General features: G+C 30.5%; 3 protein-coding genes across 3 annotated transcripts; 1 reads left to right on the top strand and 2 right to left on the bottom strand.

The window, feature by feature from the left end:
- Nucleotides 1-867: 867 nt before the first annotated feature.
- LOC126898827 (uncharacterized) lies at nucleotides 868-1,889 on the top strand. Its single transcript, XM_050673221.1, has 2 exons — nucleotides 868-1,570; nucleotides 1,629-1,889. Exons 1-2 carry the CDS (start codon nucleotides 870-872, stop codon nucleotides 1,771-1,773), a joined length of 846 nt encoding a protein of 281 aa, XP_050529178.1. The 5' UTR covers nucleotides 868-869; the 3' UTR covers nucleotides 1,774-1,889.
- Nucleotides 1,890-4,712: 2,823 nt separating this feature from the next.
- On the bottom strand, nucleotides 4,713-5,617 carry LOC126897919 (protein tramtrack, beta isoform-like). Its single transcript, XM_050671866.1, has 4 exons — nucleotides 5,229-5,617; nucleotides 5,006-5,122; nucleotides 4,853-4,912; nucleotides 4,713-4,792 (listed from the first exon to the last, which is right to left on the bottom strand). Exons 1-4 carry the CDS (start codon nucleotides 5,404-5,406, stop codon nucleotides 4,713-4,715), a joined length of 435 nt encoding a protein of 144 aa, XP_050527823.1. The 5' UTR covers nucleotides 5,407-5,617.
- Nucleotides 5,618-19,548: 13,931 nt separating this feature from the next.
- LOC126897918 (protein anon-37Cs-like) lies at nucleotides 19,549-21,077 on the bottom strand (the record flags this gene model as incomplete). The annotated part of the gene is given in 3 exon segments (XM_050671865.1): nucleotides 19,549-19,772; nucleotides 19,775-20,513; nucleotides 20,715-21,077. Coding segments are annotated over 3 exon segments (1,326 nt in total), but the record flags the coding sequence as incomplete, so codon positions are not given.
- Nucleotides 21,078-21,507: the final 430 nt, after the last annotated feature.

Raw genomic sequence — 21,507 nt, 5'->3', positions numbered from 1 at the left:
ACAATTATATAATATATAATTTTATATTATATTTTTGAATCTAAGAATTACTAATCTGGATATAATTATTGAAATAGTTGATGTTACTTTTGTAATTATCCACCAATTAGAATTAAACATTATCTACAGATTTGCATCGAAGCGTTTCTTATGATAGTGATTTTAATCACTATCAGATTAAATCTATACTGTGCCGCTATCTCACTGTTCTGGGTTTTTTTATTTAAATTTTAAAATATTTATAATCAATGTTATCAATTAATTTCGTTTTGGTACAAAATAGCTAGACATAATATAATTTTTTCACGGGTATTATTCATAATATTTTATATATGTGATGTGTGTTTGTGGGGCCACCTCACTGAGGTGGCCCCATGGTTTTTTAGGGTACCTCATTGAGGTTCCGCCACCTCTTTCATGCCACCACCCTTATCAATAACAGATAAGAGAAATTATATGTATAGGATGGTGTTCTATATTGTTTATCAGTGAAGTAATTTTGATAACAGATTATGATAATACTCTTATCATTTATTATGATATTAAATTTATTTATGTCTCTTATCATATTGATAAGTAGATATTTATATAAATGAATGATATTATTAGTATGATCCCTTGTTTGATACTTCCTTTTTATGGCATCTCATTTTTACCTCCTCCTCCCATAACAATCAACATTTTAAATCCTATCCTATTTAATATTATCCCCCTCTTATTATAAAAATAATCTATAAAACACGACCCATTGTGGAGATTTAATCATATTGTTTACCAATTTTTTCTTTCTCGTGCATATTCAGTTAAGTAAATAGTGTAGTATTATTATGAACATTATGAAAATGGCTGCAGGAGTGAAAGATGTTAAAATGACTATGCGATATCCATCTCAACCCGACTTTGCTGTACTAGGAACTTCTGTATTCAACTTAAGTTTTGCAGAGAGAAAATTTATACACATCGGTTGCACGTGGATAAACGACCGATACTCTCCCGTAATGATAATATTATCTCCAAGTATGTATTTATGGATGGATGTCGATAAATTTATTAATTTTTTACAATTAATCGATGAAGTTATTTCATTTATGGATGAATCGTGTAAATCAAAAATTTATTTGAATTGCGTTTTTAACATTGTAAAATCGAAATGTTTCTCGAAAAGTTATCCAACAATATCGGGTAAAGGTAGCGAAGAAGAAAAAATGGGGCGTATATCATTGACTGAAGAAAATCTATATGCGTTGAAAGAAATGAAGTCATGTCTCCTGGAAGTAACCAAAGAGAAATATGAAACATGTAACTTATTGTACATACAAAGTAAAGAAGTTTACGAAAAAGTAAAGGATTTGGTTATAAACAAGTTTTTAGTATTACCCGAAAATTTAATGTATTCCATCGTGAAAAGTATGGATATATCGTTATTGCCAAAGACATCAACAGCACTGTACAAAGAAATAGTTACCTTCGATTATAAATGTATCATTAAACGTATATGGGAACAATTCATTGAGGATTTCAAACATCAAACCAATCAGGATGTTAAGCAGATGACAAATGAAAATATAAGGTAGATATTTCACTAAATTGTTTATGCTAAAAATACTAAATAAAATTAAAATTTTTAGTAAAAACGATGACCAACAAGATCATTTGGAAAATCACAACGAAAATGTACAAGATGATAATGTTCACCGTATAAATAATGATTTATCTAATCCATTTAATGATCAAATTCAAATATGGGAAAATTGTAACGATTTATTTGGTTAACAAAATAAAAAAATATTATTAACAATAATTGTAAACAATTTTGAAATGATATAATTGTATTGTAAAAAAAATAAATAAAAAAAAAAAAAACGAGGTCCTATTTTACACTTTACCAGCATACTCGCCCATACATTACTATGGTTCGAAAGATTTACACCCTGTATATCTCACAGTACCCATTCCAGCAATTGTTTTTAAAACGTCAACCAATTTTAAACCAATCGCAGTGTCAAAAGAAATACTAATTCATCATTTTGAAATTCTACTGTAAGATTGTATAAGAGTATGTGTGATCACCACAGTCATTCGATCAAAAGCGTCACTCACCTCTGATGAGGTGAGTTTGTNATTTCTTCCAGAGGTTCAACGATAGGTGTCGCATGCTTGCGAACAAACTCTCTAGTTTCCTCAACACCACGTTTGAGTTCCAGTAATTTTTTCCTAATACTTTTTTTAGCTCTTATAATACTTGATGTTATATTCTCCTCCGACTCCATTTTGTATTAATAATCAAGTGTCTAAAAATAAGCTCTTTTTATATAAATATCGAAACTTTTGCGATACCTTCCCTCGTTTAAAGGAAAATCTTTCGCTATCAACAAAAATTCAAATCTACCAGAGTTCCAGCATTTAGCACACATTTCTTTAAATTCTATAAAACTCATATCTGACGAACAATGATCATCATATATGTGTTTTAAATTAGTTTCGTCTTGTTTGTATAAAATAATCATTTTCGTTTTGTCTCTGATGAGTTGTTTTGGTATACGAGAATACGTCTGCGATAAGTAAAATATATCGATACCGTTGTGTCGACCTCTACAAAAATACGATGCTATGTTGTTTTGTTTTTCATTTACGACGTCGTCAAATATAAATATAGAATTAGATGTTACCTTTTCCGGTGCTAATACTTGATCGTTATCGGTGTAAACGTATAAGTTTACTCCTTCTACGTCGTTGATAATATTCTCTAAGATTTTATATTTACGTTGATCCGGAGTTTTTGTATAGAGGTATATGTTTTCAAATTTTAAACCGTTTTCTTCTGTCAGTAAATTAAACATTACGTTTGTTTTACCGCAATTAGACGGTCCACAAATTATACAACGTATATTATCGGGTAGCAAAGGACCGTGTTTCATTCGTTTTAACACAGATTTATCCAAGTCGCCGTTAAAAACCGGTAACTTACATGTTTGCGCTTCGAAAAACATTACGTATAAAAGATTGATGTAACAATTACACCGTTTTAAACGATGATTCGACGTCGACGATCTAACATTAATAAACGCGGAAACGGTTTAGTTAATTCTCTTATAAATAATCTTCCCGTCGAAGTTCATTGGCCAACGTATCAATATCTAGGACCCGGCACGCGGTTAGAAAAGCGATTGGCTTGTAGCGATCTACTCATGTCAGCTGTTATTTTGTTTTTACGTTTAGTTTGAAATCCTATAATCACATATCTAGGTTTTTCCGTATGCGTTGATGTTTTAACGGCCCACGAATGTTTTGTAGTTTGTGGTAAATATGGATGTTCAAATAATTCCCAACTTCTAAAAGCGATGTAAAGTGGTTTACGAGAATCTAAAGTCTTTAACAGTTTCAATCTGACACTGTCCTCTACGTTTATATGATACGTTTATATTCTCCACATTATTTTCGAAATTTTTATTTTACCATTCGCTCGCTCACACTTTAATGCGTTAATGTCCACGCTGGATCTATGCAGTATTAATTCTTGTCGGGAATTTATTATTATTTTACGATGATCTTCCGCAAATCCCATAATTACTTTGAGAGGTATGCACATTTCGAATTTTTCTTTAGATTCACCACTTTCATTCCATCCGGCATTTTGATATCGGTAAAGGTTTGCCGTTTGAAAAGACGCATAATCTTTCATACATGTTGTAATACCACGATTTCTTACTTTATCAATTTCAACAGAGTTTAATTTATTNTCATATAATAACATCCATTTAAAAATATCTCCATAAAAGGTAGGCGGCAATAGTATGTCTGGTAATCAGGTAAACGCTGCGCTGGCCGAACTCTGTGTAAACTATTATTACTCGACGGCGGTTCAAGTCTCCCTATTGCAGTAGTCTCCGGAACAACTACGTGCGCATTATGATTACGATGTTCTACAGCAGGGGTCACCAAATGGCGGCCCGCGGGCCACATCCGGCCCGCGGATGAATATTAACCGGCCCGCAGACAAAAAAAAAAAAAAGCCGATAATTTCTAATCTTTGTACATTATTGGGTTTTTTCAACTGCAACAAATATTATACTAGCTGTGAAGCATATCTTATCTTATCTGTTTTATTATTTATATGAAATTTTATTGACGAGTAATTTTATAACACATTAAGTCACATACTTTTAATACACGTACAACTCGTCAATACCAATTCTTCAGTGTCAGTCCGTCAGTTATCAGTGAGACGGTGGTGTCCGCTACGACGTTATTTTTGTTCGTCCGTTTCGTTTATTATTCTTTGTTTTCATTTGAATATGGATAGAAAAATAAGAAAAGTAGAGATTGAAAATAGACAGTTTTGTCCTGAGTGGATGGACTTATATTGTTTTATTTTACCAGGTAGGGTAGGTGCCAAGTCGGTGTGTTTGATTTGTCACCAAACAGTGGCTGTTATGAAACTGTTTAATATCAAACATCATTATGAGACACACAAGTCATTTGCCGAAAAATTCCCATTGGGTACTGACCTTCGTAAAACAAAATTATTTATTANTTATTCCTTTCACTTTCCTTAACATTATTAACTTGATGCATTATTTCCTCTAATTGTAAGTCGCTAGCATTTGAATTCTAAAAAATATGAATAATATTAAAATATATCTTTTGAATAAATATACCTATTTTTATGTAAATGATACTCACAAGCGTTTTCATATGTATGTGCAATTTATTTAATCCTGACATAAACGGAGGAGATGATTTTGTAATGGATTTNCTGACATTAACGGAGGAGATGATTTTGTAATAGACACTAAAAAATTATTAATAGTTAACTAAAATATATATACATAAATGTAAAAATTAAACATACAGTAATCATTATCATTTTTCAAAGTACTTGCATTATAATTCACATTTTTTCTCTCGTTAACTATAATTAAATAATTAAAATATATTATTATTATTATTATTTTTTTATTTTTAATATAACATAAAAATAATATAAATTATAATGTATACTTACGGGTTCCGTAAACATTTCTTGAAGTGCTGGCTTCGTAGTTAACCATGTTTATCCCATTAATCGATTTTGTTTCGTTTTCAGTAAACACAGTACGTAATTGTAAATCATCATACGGTGCTAGCAAATAAATTTTATTTATTAAACATTGTATTTAAAATTTTTATAATTCACATTTATATAAGAAGGATGTTACAATGTAAACATTATAGTTCACTTTACTAACCTTTTAAAGCATGTGTCTGTTGCATATGTCTCTTAAAGTTATCTTTCCTCGAAAAATTCTTCAGACATAAAATACACTGATAAAATTTATTATTATTATTATGTACACTTACGATGTGACGATTCAGAGCTTTAATGAAGCTGAAAGTTTTTCCGCAAATAGAACATAAAAATGACATGATGAATATGATTGAAAGTAGAAGAGTTGATGATGTCGATTAAACAGATAAATGACAATTAAATCGGTAAGGAATGACTTTCTTGGATTTATGTTTTCAATTTTTCGAATTACAGCAATTTTATCTCTAGACACCTACACCCCCACCTGCTTTGATGTGAATTTGCAAGAAATATATATTTTCAAACGTTTATTATAATAAAAATGTTTACATCTCCTTTTAAGTATATATGATTAGTATAATAGGGAATTTCTAAGAAATTAGTGTAGATATAAAATGATTGCATCTCACCTTTCATGCTATACGTATTACTAATAAGAAAAGTAATATTAATTTTTTTTCGTAGACAATACGTTTGCAAAATTACACTTTTTTATTTAATTTAATTTTTTAAATACATCATAACATAAATTTTACTTATATTTTTTTCATAGAGATTTAACTACGTATTGCTTTGTTTCACTCTATCGTAGAGATATAAATAGAGGTAATTTCAGTAATTTATTAATAATAGATAATACAAATGATTTTTATCATAATGTTTTTATTTTCAAAAATACAATATTCTTTATACAAACATTATATCATAACTTGTACTTTGTTCAACTCGACCGTTATATATGAGTTGGAGATCTTCATCAATACCTCTTGATAAATCTTCTCGAGTAAATGTGTATCTAGCATGTAGATAAACTTGAAATGAATCTTCACTATTAAGTTTCACTTCAGCTACTGGTGTTTCATCAGAGTATTTTGATTTTATCAAATATAATCCCAAAACTTTATACGGAACGCCTACTTTAAGATCACATACACATTTTCTTTGTTTACGTTTCATCTCGTTTAACCATTCTTTATTTATTACACTCATCTTAAAAAAAAAAACAAAACAAATTTAGATTTTGAGATTGATAATATTTTAAAGAATCATAATAAATAATAATTACTTTTTTATGCTGATTACACCAATTAAATCAATGATGAATCTATACAAATCTTTTACTATTATACTATTAATCTATAATTGTAAAAAAACAAACTTTAACAATGATAACTCACAATTTATAGTTGATGGATGAAATATTATTTTAATACTTAACTAATCACACATGACGAAAAATAAAACGAGAGATAATATGATTAATTTTTCATAATCGATAGTGTTTTATAGCTAATTTTAATAATAGGAAGGGGAGTTTTTAACGTTAAATTTATCATATACATCCTTAAGTAGTAGATGGTGTATACAGATGGAGGAGGTGGTATTGTTTTTGTTGATGTATATTATAGTTATAATAGTAAATAAAGTGATACAAGAGGAAGGAGGTGATATTGCTTTTGAGTTTTTTAAATTAACACTACAGTAGTAGTAAATGAAGAAATATACTATATTAAATAATGTAATAAAGTAAATTAATATATTGGTATTAAAATATTATAATCTAGTTATTAATATAATAAGAGAGTTAAATGTAATATATATATTATTTTACGTAATTTATACAAATTATTTAATAAAAATATTTTACTCTATAATTTATAATTAGATATATAGTTAATAATAAAAAAATATTATACTAACTAAATAAAGTAGTTATTATAATTTTCATAGAATTCTTCACTTTCTTGTATGAATGAAATCGTTGTTTCGAGATCCCAAATAGGCATAGAGTATGCTGATATAAACATCCATCGGGATAATCTCATTTCACATGCAATACACTTCAATTTTTTTATAATTTTTAAAAAACGACGTGTTCTATTAATCGATATAGTTTTTACCCCGAAATAAACATTAACAGATACATCTTCTCTATGTGAAGAATTTGAGTAACATTCCTCATTGCAACAGTAAAATATATTTTCTCTAGAATTGTAGTAAAAAGCATATGCGATATTCCATGCGTCGTATTCCGATGAAAAAAACATCAATATCTTCCGCACCGTATTCTTCTGGATTAAATAATATGCGGTGTTGAATATCACGTGGTAATTTTTTATAAATTTCATGTCCTGTAATAGGGCGATGAAATTCTACTTCATTGTATATATATAAAATCCTCAATAAACCAGAATCATAATTATTTAAAGTACCCATTATTAACAAACACAAATTCACTAACTATAACATTACATATGAAAATTTAAACGTTCAATGCATCATATACAATTTTATGTATTAGTAGGCGTATATAGACAAAAGAGATGATCATTTTACACTATCTCAACAATAAATTCAGCAGATGTATGAATTAATTTCATAAATTTCATCTCTTATAATACACCATTGGGATTCTACTTCATTGTATACATAGAGTCGCAATAATAGCAGAATCATAATTTTTTAATATTTTCATTATAAACAAATACAGTTTCTACGTATTCAGTATTACGTGGGAAAATGAGATTTTTAACGTTAAATATATCATATTTTAAAGTTTAATTATTATTACATGCAGGAGAAAAAATACAAATTAAATAATATAATGCGGTAAACCATAAATTAGTATTCGTAATCATATTTCCTACACTGTTAATTCACACTATTCAAATATCATAATCTACTTATCAATATGATAAGAGAGATAAATAAATTTAATATCATAATAAATGATAAGAGAATTATCATAATCTGTTATCAAAATTACTTCACTGATAAACAACATAGAACACCATCCTATACATATAATTTCTCTTATCTGTTATTGATAAGGGAGGTGGCGGAACCTCAATGAGGTACCCTAAAAAACCATGGGGCCACCTCAGTGAGGTAGCCCCACAAACACACATCAATATGTTCTTGAAATATGCACGAAAAATAATTTAGATAAGAAAAAAATGTGTCCGGTGTTTTGTGCGATCACGATAAAAAAAATATGGTAGGCTTTGTTTTTTTAATAATTAAATAATAATATATTATGACGCGTATCCAGAATACGGTTGAGCGCGCACCACAAGTAAAAGATGTACCCGGCGATAAACTAACTTTAAGGAATATTGTGTTTTATAATTTGGTAATAACGTACTATTTCTATTGAAAGAAAAGGTGATGCGTATCCAATGGATGGATGAACACAGCGAGAAAAAAAATAACAATATATATATATATATATATACCACAAGTCACAGCGATAGTACGGAGTATCTATAGGTATAGCTATACGCCTGTATATATTTATTTATTTAAATTACACTGTTATACAAGTTATGTTTCTATATATTCCTCGTCGGTTCGACACAAGTTAATCGTAATAATAATAACCAATATAATCGCAAATAGAAAGGAATAAAAAAAAAACAGCAACCAGTTTAGGTTTACGTCCGAAACGCAACAGAACGTTATATCCGTAATCCATACTCGGCGGCGGCCTTATCTCGGTGTCAAGGGCGGGAAGACATCCTATTGTCATATTAATAGCTGGGCTGATATCGCGAAAGACACGGGTGAGCTCCAGCCTAGAGCGACGATCGGTGCCGTGTCAACACCACCCACCAAGCCGTCTGTCTATCTCTTGACCCGGCCGGTTTTTGTATACAAATTATCGCATCATACACAGTAGTTATAAGTAATAAACAATTGTTGCCTTACCGCCATGTTCCTTGTGTGTGTGGTCATTGATATTGCGTTCAAGACTTACCGTATTAGACTGTAACCTTCAGTCTCTTTGGCAAGGGAGAATGGACTATTCGGTCCGGTCATCCGTAACCAACGGATGACGTCAGGACCGAGGGGAAAATAAAAGAAGGAAATTCTTCGACCGATTACTCGGGACGAGGGGTTTCAGGAGGGAAATGAGAAGGAGGAGGAGAAGGAGCATCTGATAAGAAAATTTCCACCGCGTATCCACGGTCGTCCACGGTCTCTTCGATCTCCATGGGGGCCGGTCCAGTTCGGCGGTTGTTACTGTGGAACTGGCGGCCCGGACAATCTCCGATAGAGATGGTGAACAGGTCCTTGGCGCCGGTGCGGCTGGTGGGCGTATAGCCGCTTCCCTCTCCCGGTCCATCCCCTCCTTAAAGACCCGATTGATGCGCTCGCCACGACGGCCGCTCTGTCCCGGGCGTATGGTGCAGGAGCAGGACGATCGGCGGTCCGACGGCGTCGGCCCGCCGGTCGCTGCACCGCCGCGCTAGCGGTAACTGGGCGCTGCGGAGGGGAAGCACCACCCTACCACGGCACAGACCGCGGGACCACCGGCACGGTGGCGATAGCCCTTCGGGTTTCGCGGAGGGTAGCCTCATCCTCCTGTTGTAGAAGGCACTGGCAATCGGATCTCAAAGGATCTGGTGCAACGGTGCGTTCCGGGCCGCCTTGACCGTCGCACGGATCGCCGGGACGTCGAGCGCCTCCGCCAACTGGCGGAGGAGATCGCGCACCAGCTCGTCACGCTCGCAACTTCTCTGACCTTTTTTTTTTTCCTTCGATCGGCTTAGTTGTGAACCGCCCTGGAACTACCGTTAGGTATTACTTCAGGGCGGAACTTCTCTGACCTGACATGCTAAAATTAAAACAGCCCATTAGCACTACTATAGATCGACGACGGCCCGTAATTTGTAATTCATGATTACTATTTTAATTTGAAACATAACACGTGAAGTTTGCGTGGGGGATTTTGATCCTTTAAGAACACCCCTTTGCCCACTTTTTCCGCTAGTCTGACGGAGCTCCACCACTTCGGCGCGAAGCCGTCACAAATTTTTTTTTGTTTATTAGATAAGTCGTGTGCCTTGTAATACACCACATCTCTGACCGTAAATGGTTTTACTATGTGTTTCATCGGAACATTATCTATAATTTTGCCGACCTGCTGTTTGGGTGATGGACGGCTATTGTTTACATTGTCGGCAGTCGCGTTATTTACATGTACGACTGCCCAGTCACCAGGTCATTTCTCCTTTCGGCCGAGAACGAGTACGGAAGGCGGATAACCGGTTTTTTCATTACGACGATTACGCAACGCAAATAGTATGGACGGTATTTTAGTGTCCCAGGTGCTATGGTCGCCCTCTACTAGTAGGGCGCGGAGACCTTTTTTTAGCTCCAGATTTTTTCGTTCTACCGGATTTGCGCGCGGATGATAAATAGGTGTGGTCCAGGCTTCCGCCCCCCATCTATTTATCGCACTAATTATTTCGTTAGAAAAGAGATTCCGTCCGTTAGCGCAAAGCAATACGCGGGGGTACCCAAAACGTGAGAAAAATTCGCGTTCGAGCGTGTCTACAATCGTCCTTGTAGTCCCTGTGCCTATCGGGTACGCTTCAGTTCAGCGACTGAAACAGTCAGTTGCTACTAACAGGTTCGTTTTTTCCCTTGATGTTCTGGGGTACTCACCCATTAAGTCGATACTAATGACCCCCTACGGTTGTCTTGGTTTGCGCGAAGTTAGAGGATTATTCGGAAGCCTATTTAGGGCCTTCGTACACGCGCAAAAATCACACGATTTTACGTGATTTTTGTGAGATCGCTTGTTTTTAAGGGGAAAATTAATATAAAAACATATTCTTAAATGGTTAAAATGCTAAAATAAAATATTTATTTAATTTAAGTATGGTATTATTCATAAAATTTATTTTATGTTTTCCATATTTCTATTATTTGTTTATATATATCATTAGATTGAAAAAAACCCATGTCAACCAAAAATTTTGGTTTTTTTAAGCTTGGTCTATCTTTCAAGTATAAACAAAATGATCTAGCGCCTTTCAAATGTAAGACATCTGACCAAACAAATTCAAATGTTTCCTGGTCACAAGCATTTTTGATTTCTAGATTCAAATTTATAGGTAATTTTTTTTTTGTCTTTCCATTTTTCTTAAAATTTATGCCTATCTCTTGTTTAAGACGTCTCCAATTGTATTCGTAGCTTCTTTTTTTTATATTTCTCAGTTGAGCTAACAAAGAGGGAACTGTAGTAAGTTCTTTAATTTTTACAATAATGTCCTTGTAAATTGGACTATTTCTTTTTTTGTCCAACAAGTCTATGGCTTCAGTTTGAGCAAGCTCTTGGTTTTTTTCACAACTCATTTCATTTGCCCACTTAGTCCATTCTAGTATACTTGTTTTCAAATTATGTTGACAAATTTGGGCTTCGGTCATACCAAAAGTTTCGGTTTTAGGATCTAGCTCCCAATTTTTTCTAAACACTTTATTTTGGTCACAAGCAAATCTTTTGTAAGGACCAATTTCATCTGAGTTTATTTGTGTTTTGTTTGTTATCTGTAAAGTATTTTCATAGTAATGACAATATTTAGGGCAATTATTTGAATATATTGTCTGTAGGGGATATAGTCATTGTTAAATTTCACACTACCGGTAATAGAGATCTCGATTCTGAATCACTTTTTAGTGCTAACCCTTTCCTCCATGTATAATACAATTTATTTGCGAAAATCTTCACTGTCTATATAGTATTCAAAAAAATTACACACGAAATTATATTATTTAATTAATTAATTTGGCAACGGACATTTATGATTTTTCTTTTGTTTATCAACTATTTGATTAATATTTTTTTACAAAAAAATACTGTAAAAAATGTATTAAGAGCAAACTCCAAATAGAATAGAAATAATAATTTTACTTGAAAAATTATCTACAAAATTATTACTAATCTCGGAAATTAATACATTTGCATATCAATCTTGCTAAGTTGTATATAATGCTAGATAACATAGGAATCAATTTCAAGGTGCCATGGTTATATATTTGAAGTTTTATTTTGCATGTTTTTGCATATTTAGAGGTTTTTGGCTTATTTGGCATATTTATGCATTTTTCTAAATTATAGGGCATATACTTCAAAATTTGGATATTTTTATATTAATTCTGATGAAATAAGATAATGTCTTCTTCTTCTTCCACGCCATAAACCCAACTACATGAGGTCGGCCACCCTTATCTTAAACTTTCACTTGAAACTATCTCCCTCAACTACACTCACATCAGCTGTCCTCAAATCGCATTCATCTCTTTTTTGTTCTTCCTCTACCTCTTCTTCCTTCAACATTCATTTCTCTAACTGTTTTTACAGCTTCTTCTCTTCTCATAACACGACCAAACTATTTAAGTCTATTTTCTCTCATCTTATCTACGATTGACGCTACACCTATACTCCCTCTTATATGCTCATTTCTTATCTTATCTTCTCTAGTCACTCCACTCATCCATTTAAGCATTTTCACCTCTACTACACTCATTCTCTGCTCTACTTTCTTATCAACCGCCCAACACTTTGAACCATACACCATAATTGACCTTACTACAATATTATATAATTTACCTTTCGGCGCCATTGGAGTTCTTTTATCGCATTACACCAGACGCTTCTCTCAACTTTAACCACCCGCACTTAATCCTGTGTCTTACATCCTAGTCAATCCTAGTTCTCCTTTATCAAATTCGTACTCTATATACTCTGTCTTACTTCTACTTATTCTTAAACCATTTTCTTCAAGAGCTGATCTCTATACCTCTAACCTTTGATTAATTTCCTCAATTGAATGAAAAATATGTACAGATTTAAAAATATAAATTGTCTTATATAAACAGTACTCGTTAGTCGTATACAGTATATTACAGTCGTATGTGTACTGCGTTTGTTCGTTATTTTTGTTTCATTAAATTTTATACAGGGTGTAAATCTTTCGAACCATAGTAATATATGGGCGAGTATCCTGGTAAAGTGTAAAATAGGACCTCTTTTTTTTTTCCAAAATTGGAGGAATTTTGGAATAACCCCCCCGAATTTCTCTAAAATTAAAAATAAATCATACCACAATATTTCCCGCAAAATTCTCATACAAATTGAGTGGTCACTCGATTTTTTGTAACTTTTGCGCCCTCCCCTGAACTTTGGGTTCAAAGTTGGAAAAAAATTTCACATTAGTGTGACCCATCAATTTGTATTGAAATTTTACTGGGAGTCCTGTGATGTAGTTTATTTTTAGTTTAAACGATTAAATAACAAGAAAACCCGAAAAAACCCATAAATAATGTGATATTTATGCATTCTTATTGCATAAAAAAAGAAGCTATATTAGTTATCTAATATTATGTGCAACTTAATTAGTGACTATTCAATAGTGAACAGTATTTTTCGAACATTTAAATTAACATTAACAAGCTCAGTGATGTACCATATTCTCATTATTGATTAATTTCGGGAAGGAGTAGTGTGCCGATTACATTAAAATAATTATTTCTAATTATCCTATTGTAATAAAGTTTAAAATATTCATTTCAATATTATGATTGTTTTATTTTCCCGACCTAAAAAGAAAAAAATGTATAATTTTATAACGGTTACAATGATAAAAATTATAATCGGTTTGAATAAATAATAAAAGACGAAATAAACTCGTGAAATTAAAAAAATATCACATTATTTGTGGGTTTTTTCGGTTTTTCTTGTTATTTAATCGTTTAAACTAAAAATAAACTACATCACAGGACTCCCAGTAAAATTTCAATACAAATTGATGGGTCACACTAATGTGAAATTTTTTTCCAACTTTGAACCCAAAGTTCAGGGGAGGGCACAAAAGTTACAAAAAATCGAGTGACCACTGAATTTGTATGAGAATTTTGCGTGAAATATTGTGGTATGATTTATTTTTAATTTTAGAGAAATTCAGGGGGGTTATTCCAAAATTCCTCCAATTTTGGAAAAAAAAAAGAAAAAAAACGAGGTCCTATTTTACACTTCACCAGGATACTCGTCCATACATTACTATGGTTCGAAAGATTTACACCCTGTATATAGTTAAATAATTTTGTTTTTTTAATATGCCAAAAGAAAAAACGTCTTCGGCCCATAGGCTAAAGCAATTTATTATTGATTTTGGTGAAAAATTATTCTTAACTGACGGTAAAATATTATTTTTTTAGGTTTACGAAGTAAAAGTAGCGAGTGAAAAACGCTTTAGTGTTGTGTAGCATATTAATACTGAAAAACACAAAGCATCAATTCTTCGACAGCAATAAAGTAATGAAAGAAAAAATTTACAACAACTTATGCCTACAACTTCAAAAAAATCAAATTTTAATCTTGAACTATACAAAGCTATTTTATGAGCAATTATTCCGTTGTACAAGTTGGCTAATCCTCATTTAAAAATTTTCTTGCTAAATATATAGATCAAAATATTTCCACCGAATCGAAACATTATCATGTTATAATATTATCGAAACATCGAAACACACTTTTATTCAAATTTATTTTTCACTATTTTTGAATTCTAGCAGGTTTGACACACATATTCATGCTATAAGGTACTCGCGTGAGCAGTCCTTGTTAATAAAATCGTCTTATTATAAACGGAGTTTCATGCTATAATGTCATTAGTGTAAGACTCGCATCTTTTTTGCATTAAACAAGTGTCTACTGTTAATAGTACTAGTTGTTTTCAGATCAGTTTTTACCACTTTATCAATCTATTTTTGTTTACTGAAATATTGTTTTATTGATTCAAGTTTTACAGAATTTTTGAACTATTTCAACCTAATAGATTATAAGTTTATAATATAGTTTTAAATAAATAAAAGCACTTTACTGATCAGAGAAACTTTTAATTTGATTATGGATGAATCAACACCAAACACGAAAAAAGTATGGTGTCTGACATGACAATGTGGAAACAAATATACCGTCAAGTTGGTTCAAATGTCAGAAATACAAACTATAAAAGTTGGTGGCCTCAAAATATACAAAATATGCTGTGTTAGAAGAAACGAGGAGGCTCAAAAAAATCCTCAGCACAGTGGCAATGTGGTATAGTTGGGTTGGGTTTGGTTGGGTTGTTATGGTCTGTTGTGCAGTGCATAATTGATGTATGATCTGGTGGACTTAATACAAGCGATTCAACCTTTTGAGATTTTTAATCAAAAGGAGTCCTTATCACAGGTTAAATTACTGTGTTCTTTCAATGGGTAGAAGTGTTTTATCTCCTTGAATCTTCTTGTGTCAGTTAGGGCACAAAGAAGCCTTGAAAGTTCATGATTTTTAACACGCTTATATTAGTTTCAAATGTACGTGAGTTGTGTGTTGTTTGTAACTCTTCACTCACCACGTGTTATTATCTCGCGTATCCCGTAGTCTATGGCCATGAGTCTAGACTGGTGTAACGCATTTACCCACCCCGCTCAACACTCGCCGAGAACACCATTTTCCTGTATAATTTTTGGTTTTCGTACCCGTATATGCGGGCGTATCATCATTATATATATATATATATATAAACAAAATTTTATTGTTTATTATTAGATATCAACATTTAAAGATTCAAATATTTTGAGTTAATATACATGTATAATACATAAGGGATTACAAATACAGGTAGCTGATTGGTTTTTTATGACGATATTAGCAAGCATATAGCCTTTATTATCAATGGTAACAAGACGCATTGTTGTGTGTTTATAAACACACTAACTGGCAATACAGAAATTATATCTATTGCTAGTGATAATTGATAATAAATACTGCGTGACTATAACAGCGATGTCAAAAAAACCTAAAAAGTGAAANTTACATATATATATTCAGATAACTGCGGTAGACAATATAATAAATATAGTTTAAAAAAACTGAAAACACGCTTTTAAAGCATATCGAACTAATAAGTTAAAAATAAGCTTAAAACAATAATGAACGAAAAATACTAGTATTATTGCGAATAAAAGCGTGGGGGCTTTGTGCCATATTTTTTGTATATTGAGCGCCCGGCGATTTTTTTCACAATAATACTAGTATTTTTCGTTCATTATTGTTTTAAGCTTATTTTTAACTTATTAGTTCGATATGCTTTAAAAGCGTGTTTTCAGTTTTTTTAAACTATATTTATTATATTGTCTACCGCAGTTATCTGAATATATATATGTAATTCGTCCACCTCGAAGGGGACATCATTATCTAAATAATCTATAAGAAAAGAGTAAACCTCATGAGGACCTTTTTTCCCTTGACCTTCATGGTATAAGTAAATCTTAGCATTATTCTTCTTATAATTATGTATACCGAATATGTTAGCATTCACTTGACACAAATAGTAGGTTTTTTGTACTGTGTTTAATGGAACAGTCAGATTTTGCATGCAGATAACGTTAGGATTCAATGGTTATAGTCTTCAGCGTCTTTTTTAAGTTAGTTGTGAAACTTCTTAGCCCTTCGCTTAAGGACAATTTTTTCAGTCACAGCAACACAGTACTAGTGGCGTAGCTTAAATGAGAATTTTTTATCTTCACTTCCACAAGTATCTTGTAGATCATTTTTTTCAAAATTGCAAACCTTATTGAAAATAACTCTGTGTCAGCTGAGGGTATACGCTTAGGCACTTCTTTTTGCATCTGAAAGAGAAAGGAGCTTAAAGTATTTTTTTCAATGGTTTTGATTTTCTTCAATATTTTATTAATATTTCAAAAAATGAAATTTTTTTTTTTATCTCATAGTAAATATTATAAACATTAATTTGGTATATAGTTTAATGCATGTAGTCTTATGGAACATTGTCAAAAATGAACTTTTTAAAATATTAATTTGAAAAATTAACCCATTAATATGGAGCGGGAAAACTATATTTTTTCAATATGAGTAAATTTTTATATGGTCGTTAGTCAGAATAATTTTCAAAAAAATTCCTTAAAATTGGACCATTTTAAATAAATTGAAGCCACAAAAGTTTTTAATTTTTCAAGTGTTCGAAATTGGGTATTACCTTAATATGTTATAAAAGTGCATTGTATTCTAAAATAATTTATAGTTTAATAGATAATATTGTAATTATTATTATTATAATTTTGATAAATAGTAGAAATTTGCTTACTCACAATCAGATCCTACGCTTTTTTTCTGGCGTTATGAAGCCTTTTGTATTAACATACTCTTCTCCTTTGATAATTTTTGCTTTTCTAACATTTCGTTTCCACATTGTCATGTCAGACACCATACTTTTTTCGTGTTTGGTGTTGATTCATCCATAATCAAATTAAAAGTTTCTCTGATCAGTAAAGTGCTTTTATTTATTTAAAACTATATTATAAACTTATAATCTATTAGGTTGAAATAGTTCAAAAATTCTGTAAAACTTGAATCAATAAAACAATATTTCAGTAAACAAAAATAGATTGATAAAGTGGTAAAAACTGATCTGAAAACAACTAGTACTATTAACAGTAGACACTTGTTTAATGCAAAAAAGATGCGAGTCTTACACTAATGACATTATAGCATGAAACTCCGTTTATAATAAGACGATTTTATTAACAAGGACTGCTCACGCGAGTACCTTATAGCATGAATATGTGTGTCAAACCTGCTAGAATTCAAAAATAGTGAAAAATAAATTTGAATAAAAGTGTGACTAATGATCTTCTAGCATGATTCCATTCATATTTAATGTAAATATACATTACCTTCTTCATTAGACTATAGATCAGTTTATATGGTATTTTAGTTTACCCTATCCTCGAGTAAAGGGCGCCGTAGGAGGAGAACAACTGTACAATTTTGAATTTCCTATTTTTACCATACTTACATAGAATCTAATTAAACTACTTTGTTTAGCATTAAAATGTACATAACAATGAGCCACATCATTTATTAATACAATGTCCATTAAAGTTTTAAATGAAGATACAAGAAAAAAATTTGTATTTATTTTTAATGAGCAATTAGTAAACAATACAGTAATTACTAAATTAAATAATTTCCCATTAGCCATAAAAAATATAGTTATTATGTTAAAGCTTAAAAAGTTAAAAGGAAAATTTACTTTTTTGTAAAATGAACGTGTCAAAATCAACTATGAAGGCTACTTGTATTAGTTTAAACTTGTTGAACTTATAGCTCTCAAATTTTGTATGTACCTCTTAAATATAGTAATTTAACATTTTCAATAGATTTTTTTTTGAAATTTTATTATTTTATTTTTGATTAATAATTAATTATAATTAATTATCTGATTATCACTTATTAGCGATTATATCAAGATCTAGAATCAATCTAATTGAATCTATTGCTTGAGGTAATGTTGTGCAATATTAACGTAAAGCTATTTTTTTTTTACCATATATTTTGATGATTAGGGATAACTTTATGAGTGAAACTTAAAAATAAAGTTACTTTAATTGTTTTAGGTCCTATATAATAATAATTATTATTTCCTTAGAGCTTTTACATAATTAGTTAATGATTATTTTTTGCATTGAAATTATTTCCAAAAGAATAATTTGTTATAGTAAAAAATAAAACTTATTATAGTTATTTTAAACTAAAAAAAACTTCTTGTAACCTTTCATTGTGGAAGTGGTGAAAATAATTATTAATAAACCCAAGGTACAAATTTACTTACTTTGTAAGTATCTTCAGCGAATGAAATAGTTCGATTTAAAGACAAATCATTTTTTCCATTTATTTCATTAAAAAACTTTTCTTCCTTTTGTTCACTAATTTCATATACATCTTTATATATATATTCATATACATGTTGCATCGTAATAGATTTTTTTAAATAAATATACAATTTTTTTATTATATCACATTTAAATAATTATTTATGTTATCAACAGACTTTAAACATTAAGAATTAAACAAATAAACAAATTCTAAATGTGTGTCGTTATGCTTAATAAATGTTGTGTAATATTTACTTTTTCGATTATATACAACAACAATTAATGACAATTTGACTTCTACATAAAGTGTATAGGAAAAAACGATCCATTTCTTCTGAATGATAAAACAAAAATAGACATTTAGACAAAAATATTTGGGTAAAAAATTACTATTTTTTGTATTATTAAATTTTCTACTTCAATTTTTATTAAATAGTTGATTTTTTTTTTTTTTACTTTTGAAATAAAAAAAAATAGATATCTATAACTTCAATAATAAAAAGTATATTTAGTTGATCTTTTGTATAAGAAATCAATTATACAAAATTTTTCTTACATAATTTCATAATTTTTAAAATTATTTTAGATTGTAATATCACATATTAATTTTGAAAAAAAATAATTTTTATCTTATTAAGTAAAACTAATAAATTATTCTGATAAATATATATATACAGTAAATAGAATATCATGATAATGATTATTTTAATACTAATAATTTCTTAATAATTTTAAGAATAGTTTTTTATAATATTAGAATGATTTCTTGTTATATCGATAATTTTACGCGCCTGTTCATAGCCCGATTTAATGGCGCCTTGAATTGTTCCAAAGTCTTTAATTGAGCAAGCTTCTCCTGCAAAAAATAAAATTGGAGGGAAATCAATGTTGATATCTGGAATCGGTTTTATTAGTGCTTTCCTTAATAATTCATGGTTATGACCACACTTATTAAAACTGAATGCTCCTTTAAAAAAGGATCAGTTGACCATTTGGATCAAATAATACTAGAAGGATATGGAATAGTACAATAACCAGAGTTTTGACGTAACAATTTGGTCACTTCTTTTGCAATTTCCTCCTCAGTTACGCATTCTGATTGATATGCGGTCCATCCAGCTAGCTGTGCATATAATAAATTACTACTTCCTGGCATTTGTTCCAAAAGTGTAAAAGAATTGTCCCAGTCTTTATACAATTGATCGTATGTAAGATTATCGCATGTTAATCTAAATGTCGATTGGTTCTTATGCCAAAAAGGTTTCGAATATTCCAAATAAATATTATTCAATCGACCGTAGCCTAAATAATCAATTGCCTCCCATACATCGTTTGGTAAATTAGGTGAGAATTTAAAACCTCCTTTAAGAACTCCTAATGATGTAGTAATTATTGCATAATGAGCACTAATGGGTTCCTTGCCGCCATTCATATGCACTAGACAACGTTTCTCAGATGTTTCTGACGAATTCCATTCTACTTTTTCAACTATAGTACTTAATTCAACATAGTGGTTAACTTCTTGAGTTAATGATTGTAGAATGTGTATTATACCATTTGGTACGTTAACACGATCTGTAAAATTTCGCCCTTCACAAAATTTACTCATGTTTATATCACTCAAATCAGCTGCAAATTCTTTACTTAAAGTTTCAGTTAACCCCACTAACGCGATAAATGTATCTGCTTGAATTTCAGCTGGAATCGTAGACACATACTTGTAAATATGATGTTTCATAAAATTTAATAAAGAATTTTTTTTACAGCAACTGTTGAACATTTTTGAAGATATAGCAGCTATATCTAGTATTTTTTGAAAGATATTTTCATCCAGTATTATGATTTCTTAATCAATTGAGCGACCACTCCCAGTTAAATATTCGACTTCCGAAATAAATTTGCGCTCCCCGTAGCCTACCATCAATCCTTCTTCACAAGCCATACTTAATGGAGCAGATAAAAGATTTTTTGTTATCCATTGAGCACCTATTTCAAATACTTTATTGTTGTGTTTCATTGAACAGATTCGTCCACCCAGTTTATCTTGAGCCTCCAAAATTTTCAAATTTTTGTAACCATTTTTAGACAATGTAGCCGCAGCAGAGAGACCACTAATACCATCGCCAATAACAACTATTTTTATTTTGTTTGGAGGAAAATTTGTTGTAAAATTTTCCTTGACTGATAAATCACAAAAGTTATTGGCATCACATCGTGTAGCTTTAAAATAACTTGCTACTAAGGTATTGTGTATACAAAAATATTTTGAAAGTTTAAACATTTCGGGAAATTTACCTCATTTATTTCTTTTATCAATGTATGTATATGACGACCATTATATTAAAAACTTATATTAGAACCAGCATTTTTCGTATTAATTAAAAATTATAGTAATTCTAATACTAATTTATTTTCTAAAATTTATAAAAGTATACAATTTTACAATAAAATTGATATTTTTATCTTATGTTTACATAGTTTCATAAAAAGTTGAAATTTTTTTAATAGTAAAATCATCTGAAACGCTCAAAATATTATTATAACTAATGTTTTTTTATATAAATGTATTTGTAATAAATTTTCTTAATCAAATCATAATATGCATTTATAAAATCTTTAAAATCTATTTTTAGCTTTGATGCGAAGCGGAGAAGGTATTAATTTTACTATGATGTGTTTTTTTTTTTTTTTTTTTTTTTTTTGTTGTTCTT

This window comes from Daktulosphaira vitifoliae, unplaced genomic scaffold (genome assembly GCF_025091365.1).
Source record: "Daktulosphaira vitifoliae isolate Bord-2020 unplaced genomic scaffold, ASM2509136v1 Scaffold_2, whole genome shotgun sequence".
Classification (NCBI taxonomy): Eukaryota; Metazoa; Arthropoda; class Insecta; order Hemiptera; family Phylloxeridae; genus Daktulosphaira; species Daktulosphaira vitifoliae.
This window is presented reverse-complemented; position numbering and strand designations above follow the sequence as displayed.

What these genes read in the sequence shown, in the direction of transcription:
- LOC126898827 (XM_050673221.1), top strand. Translation starts at nt 870, where the DNA reads ATGACTATGCGATATCCATCTCAACCCGACTTTGCTGTACTAGGAACT. An exon ending in ATGACAAATGAAAATATAAG is followed by an intron (nt 1,571 to 1,628) that starts GTAGATATTTCA and finishes TAAAATTTTTAG; the next exon opens with TAAAAACGATGACCAACAAG.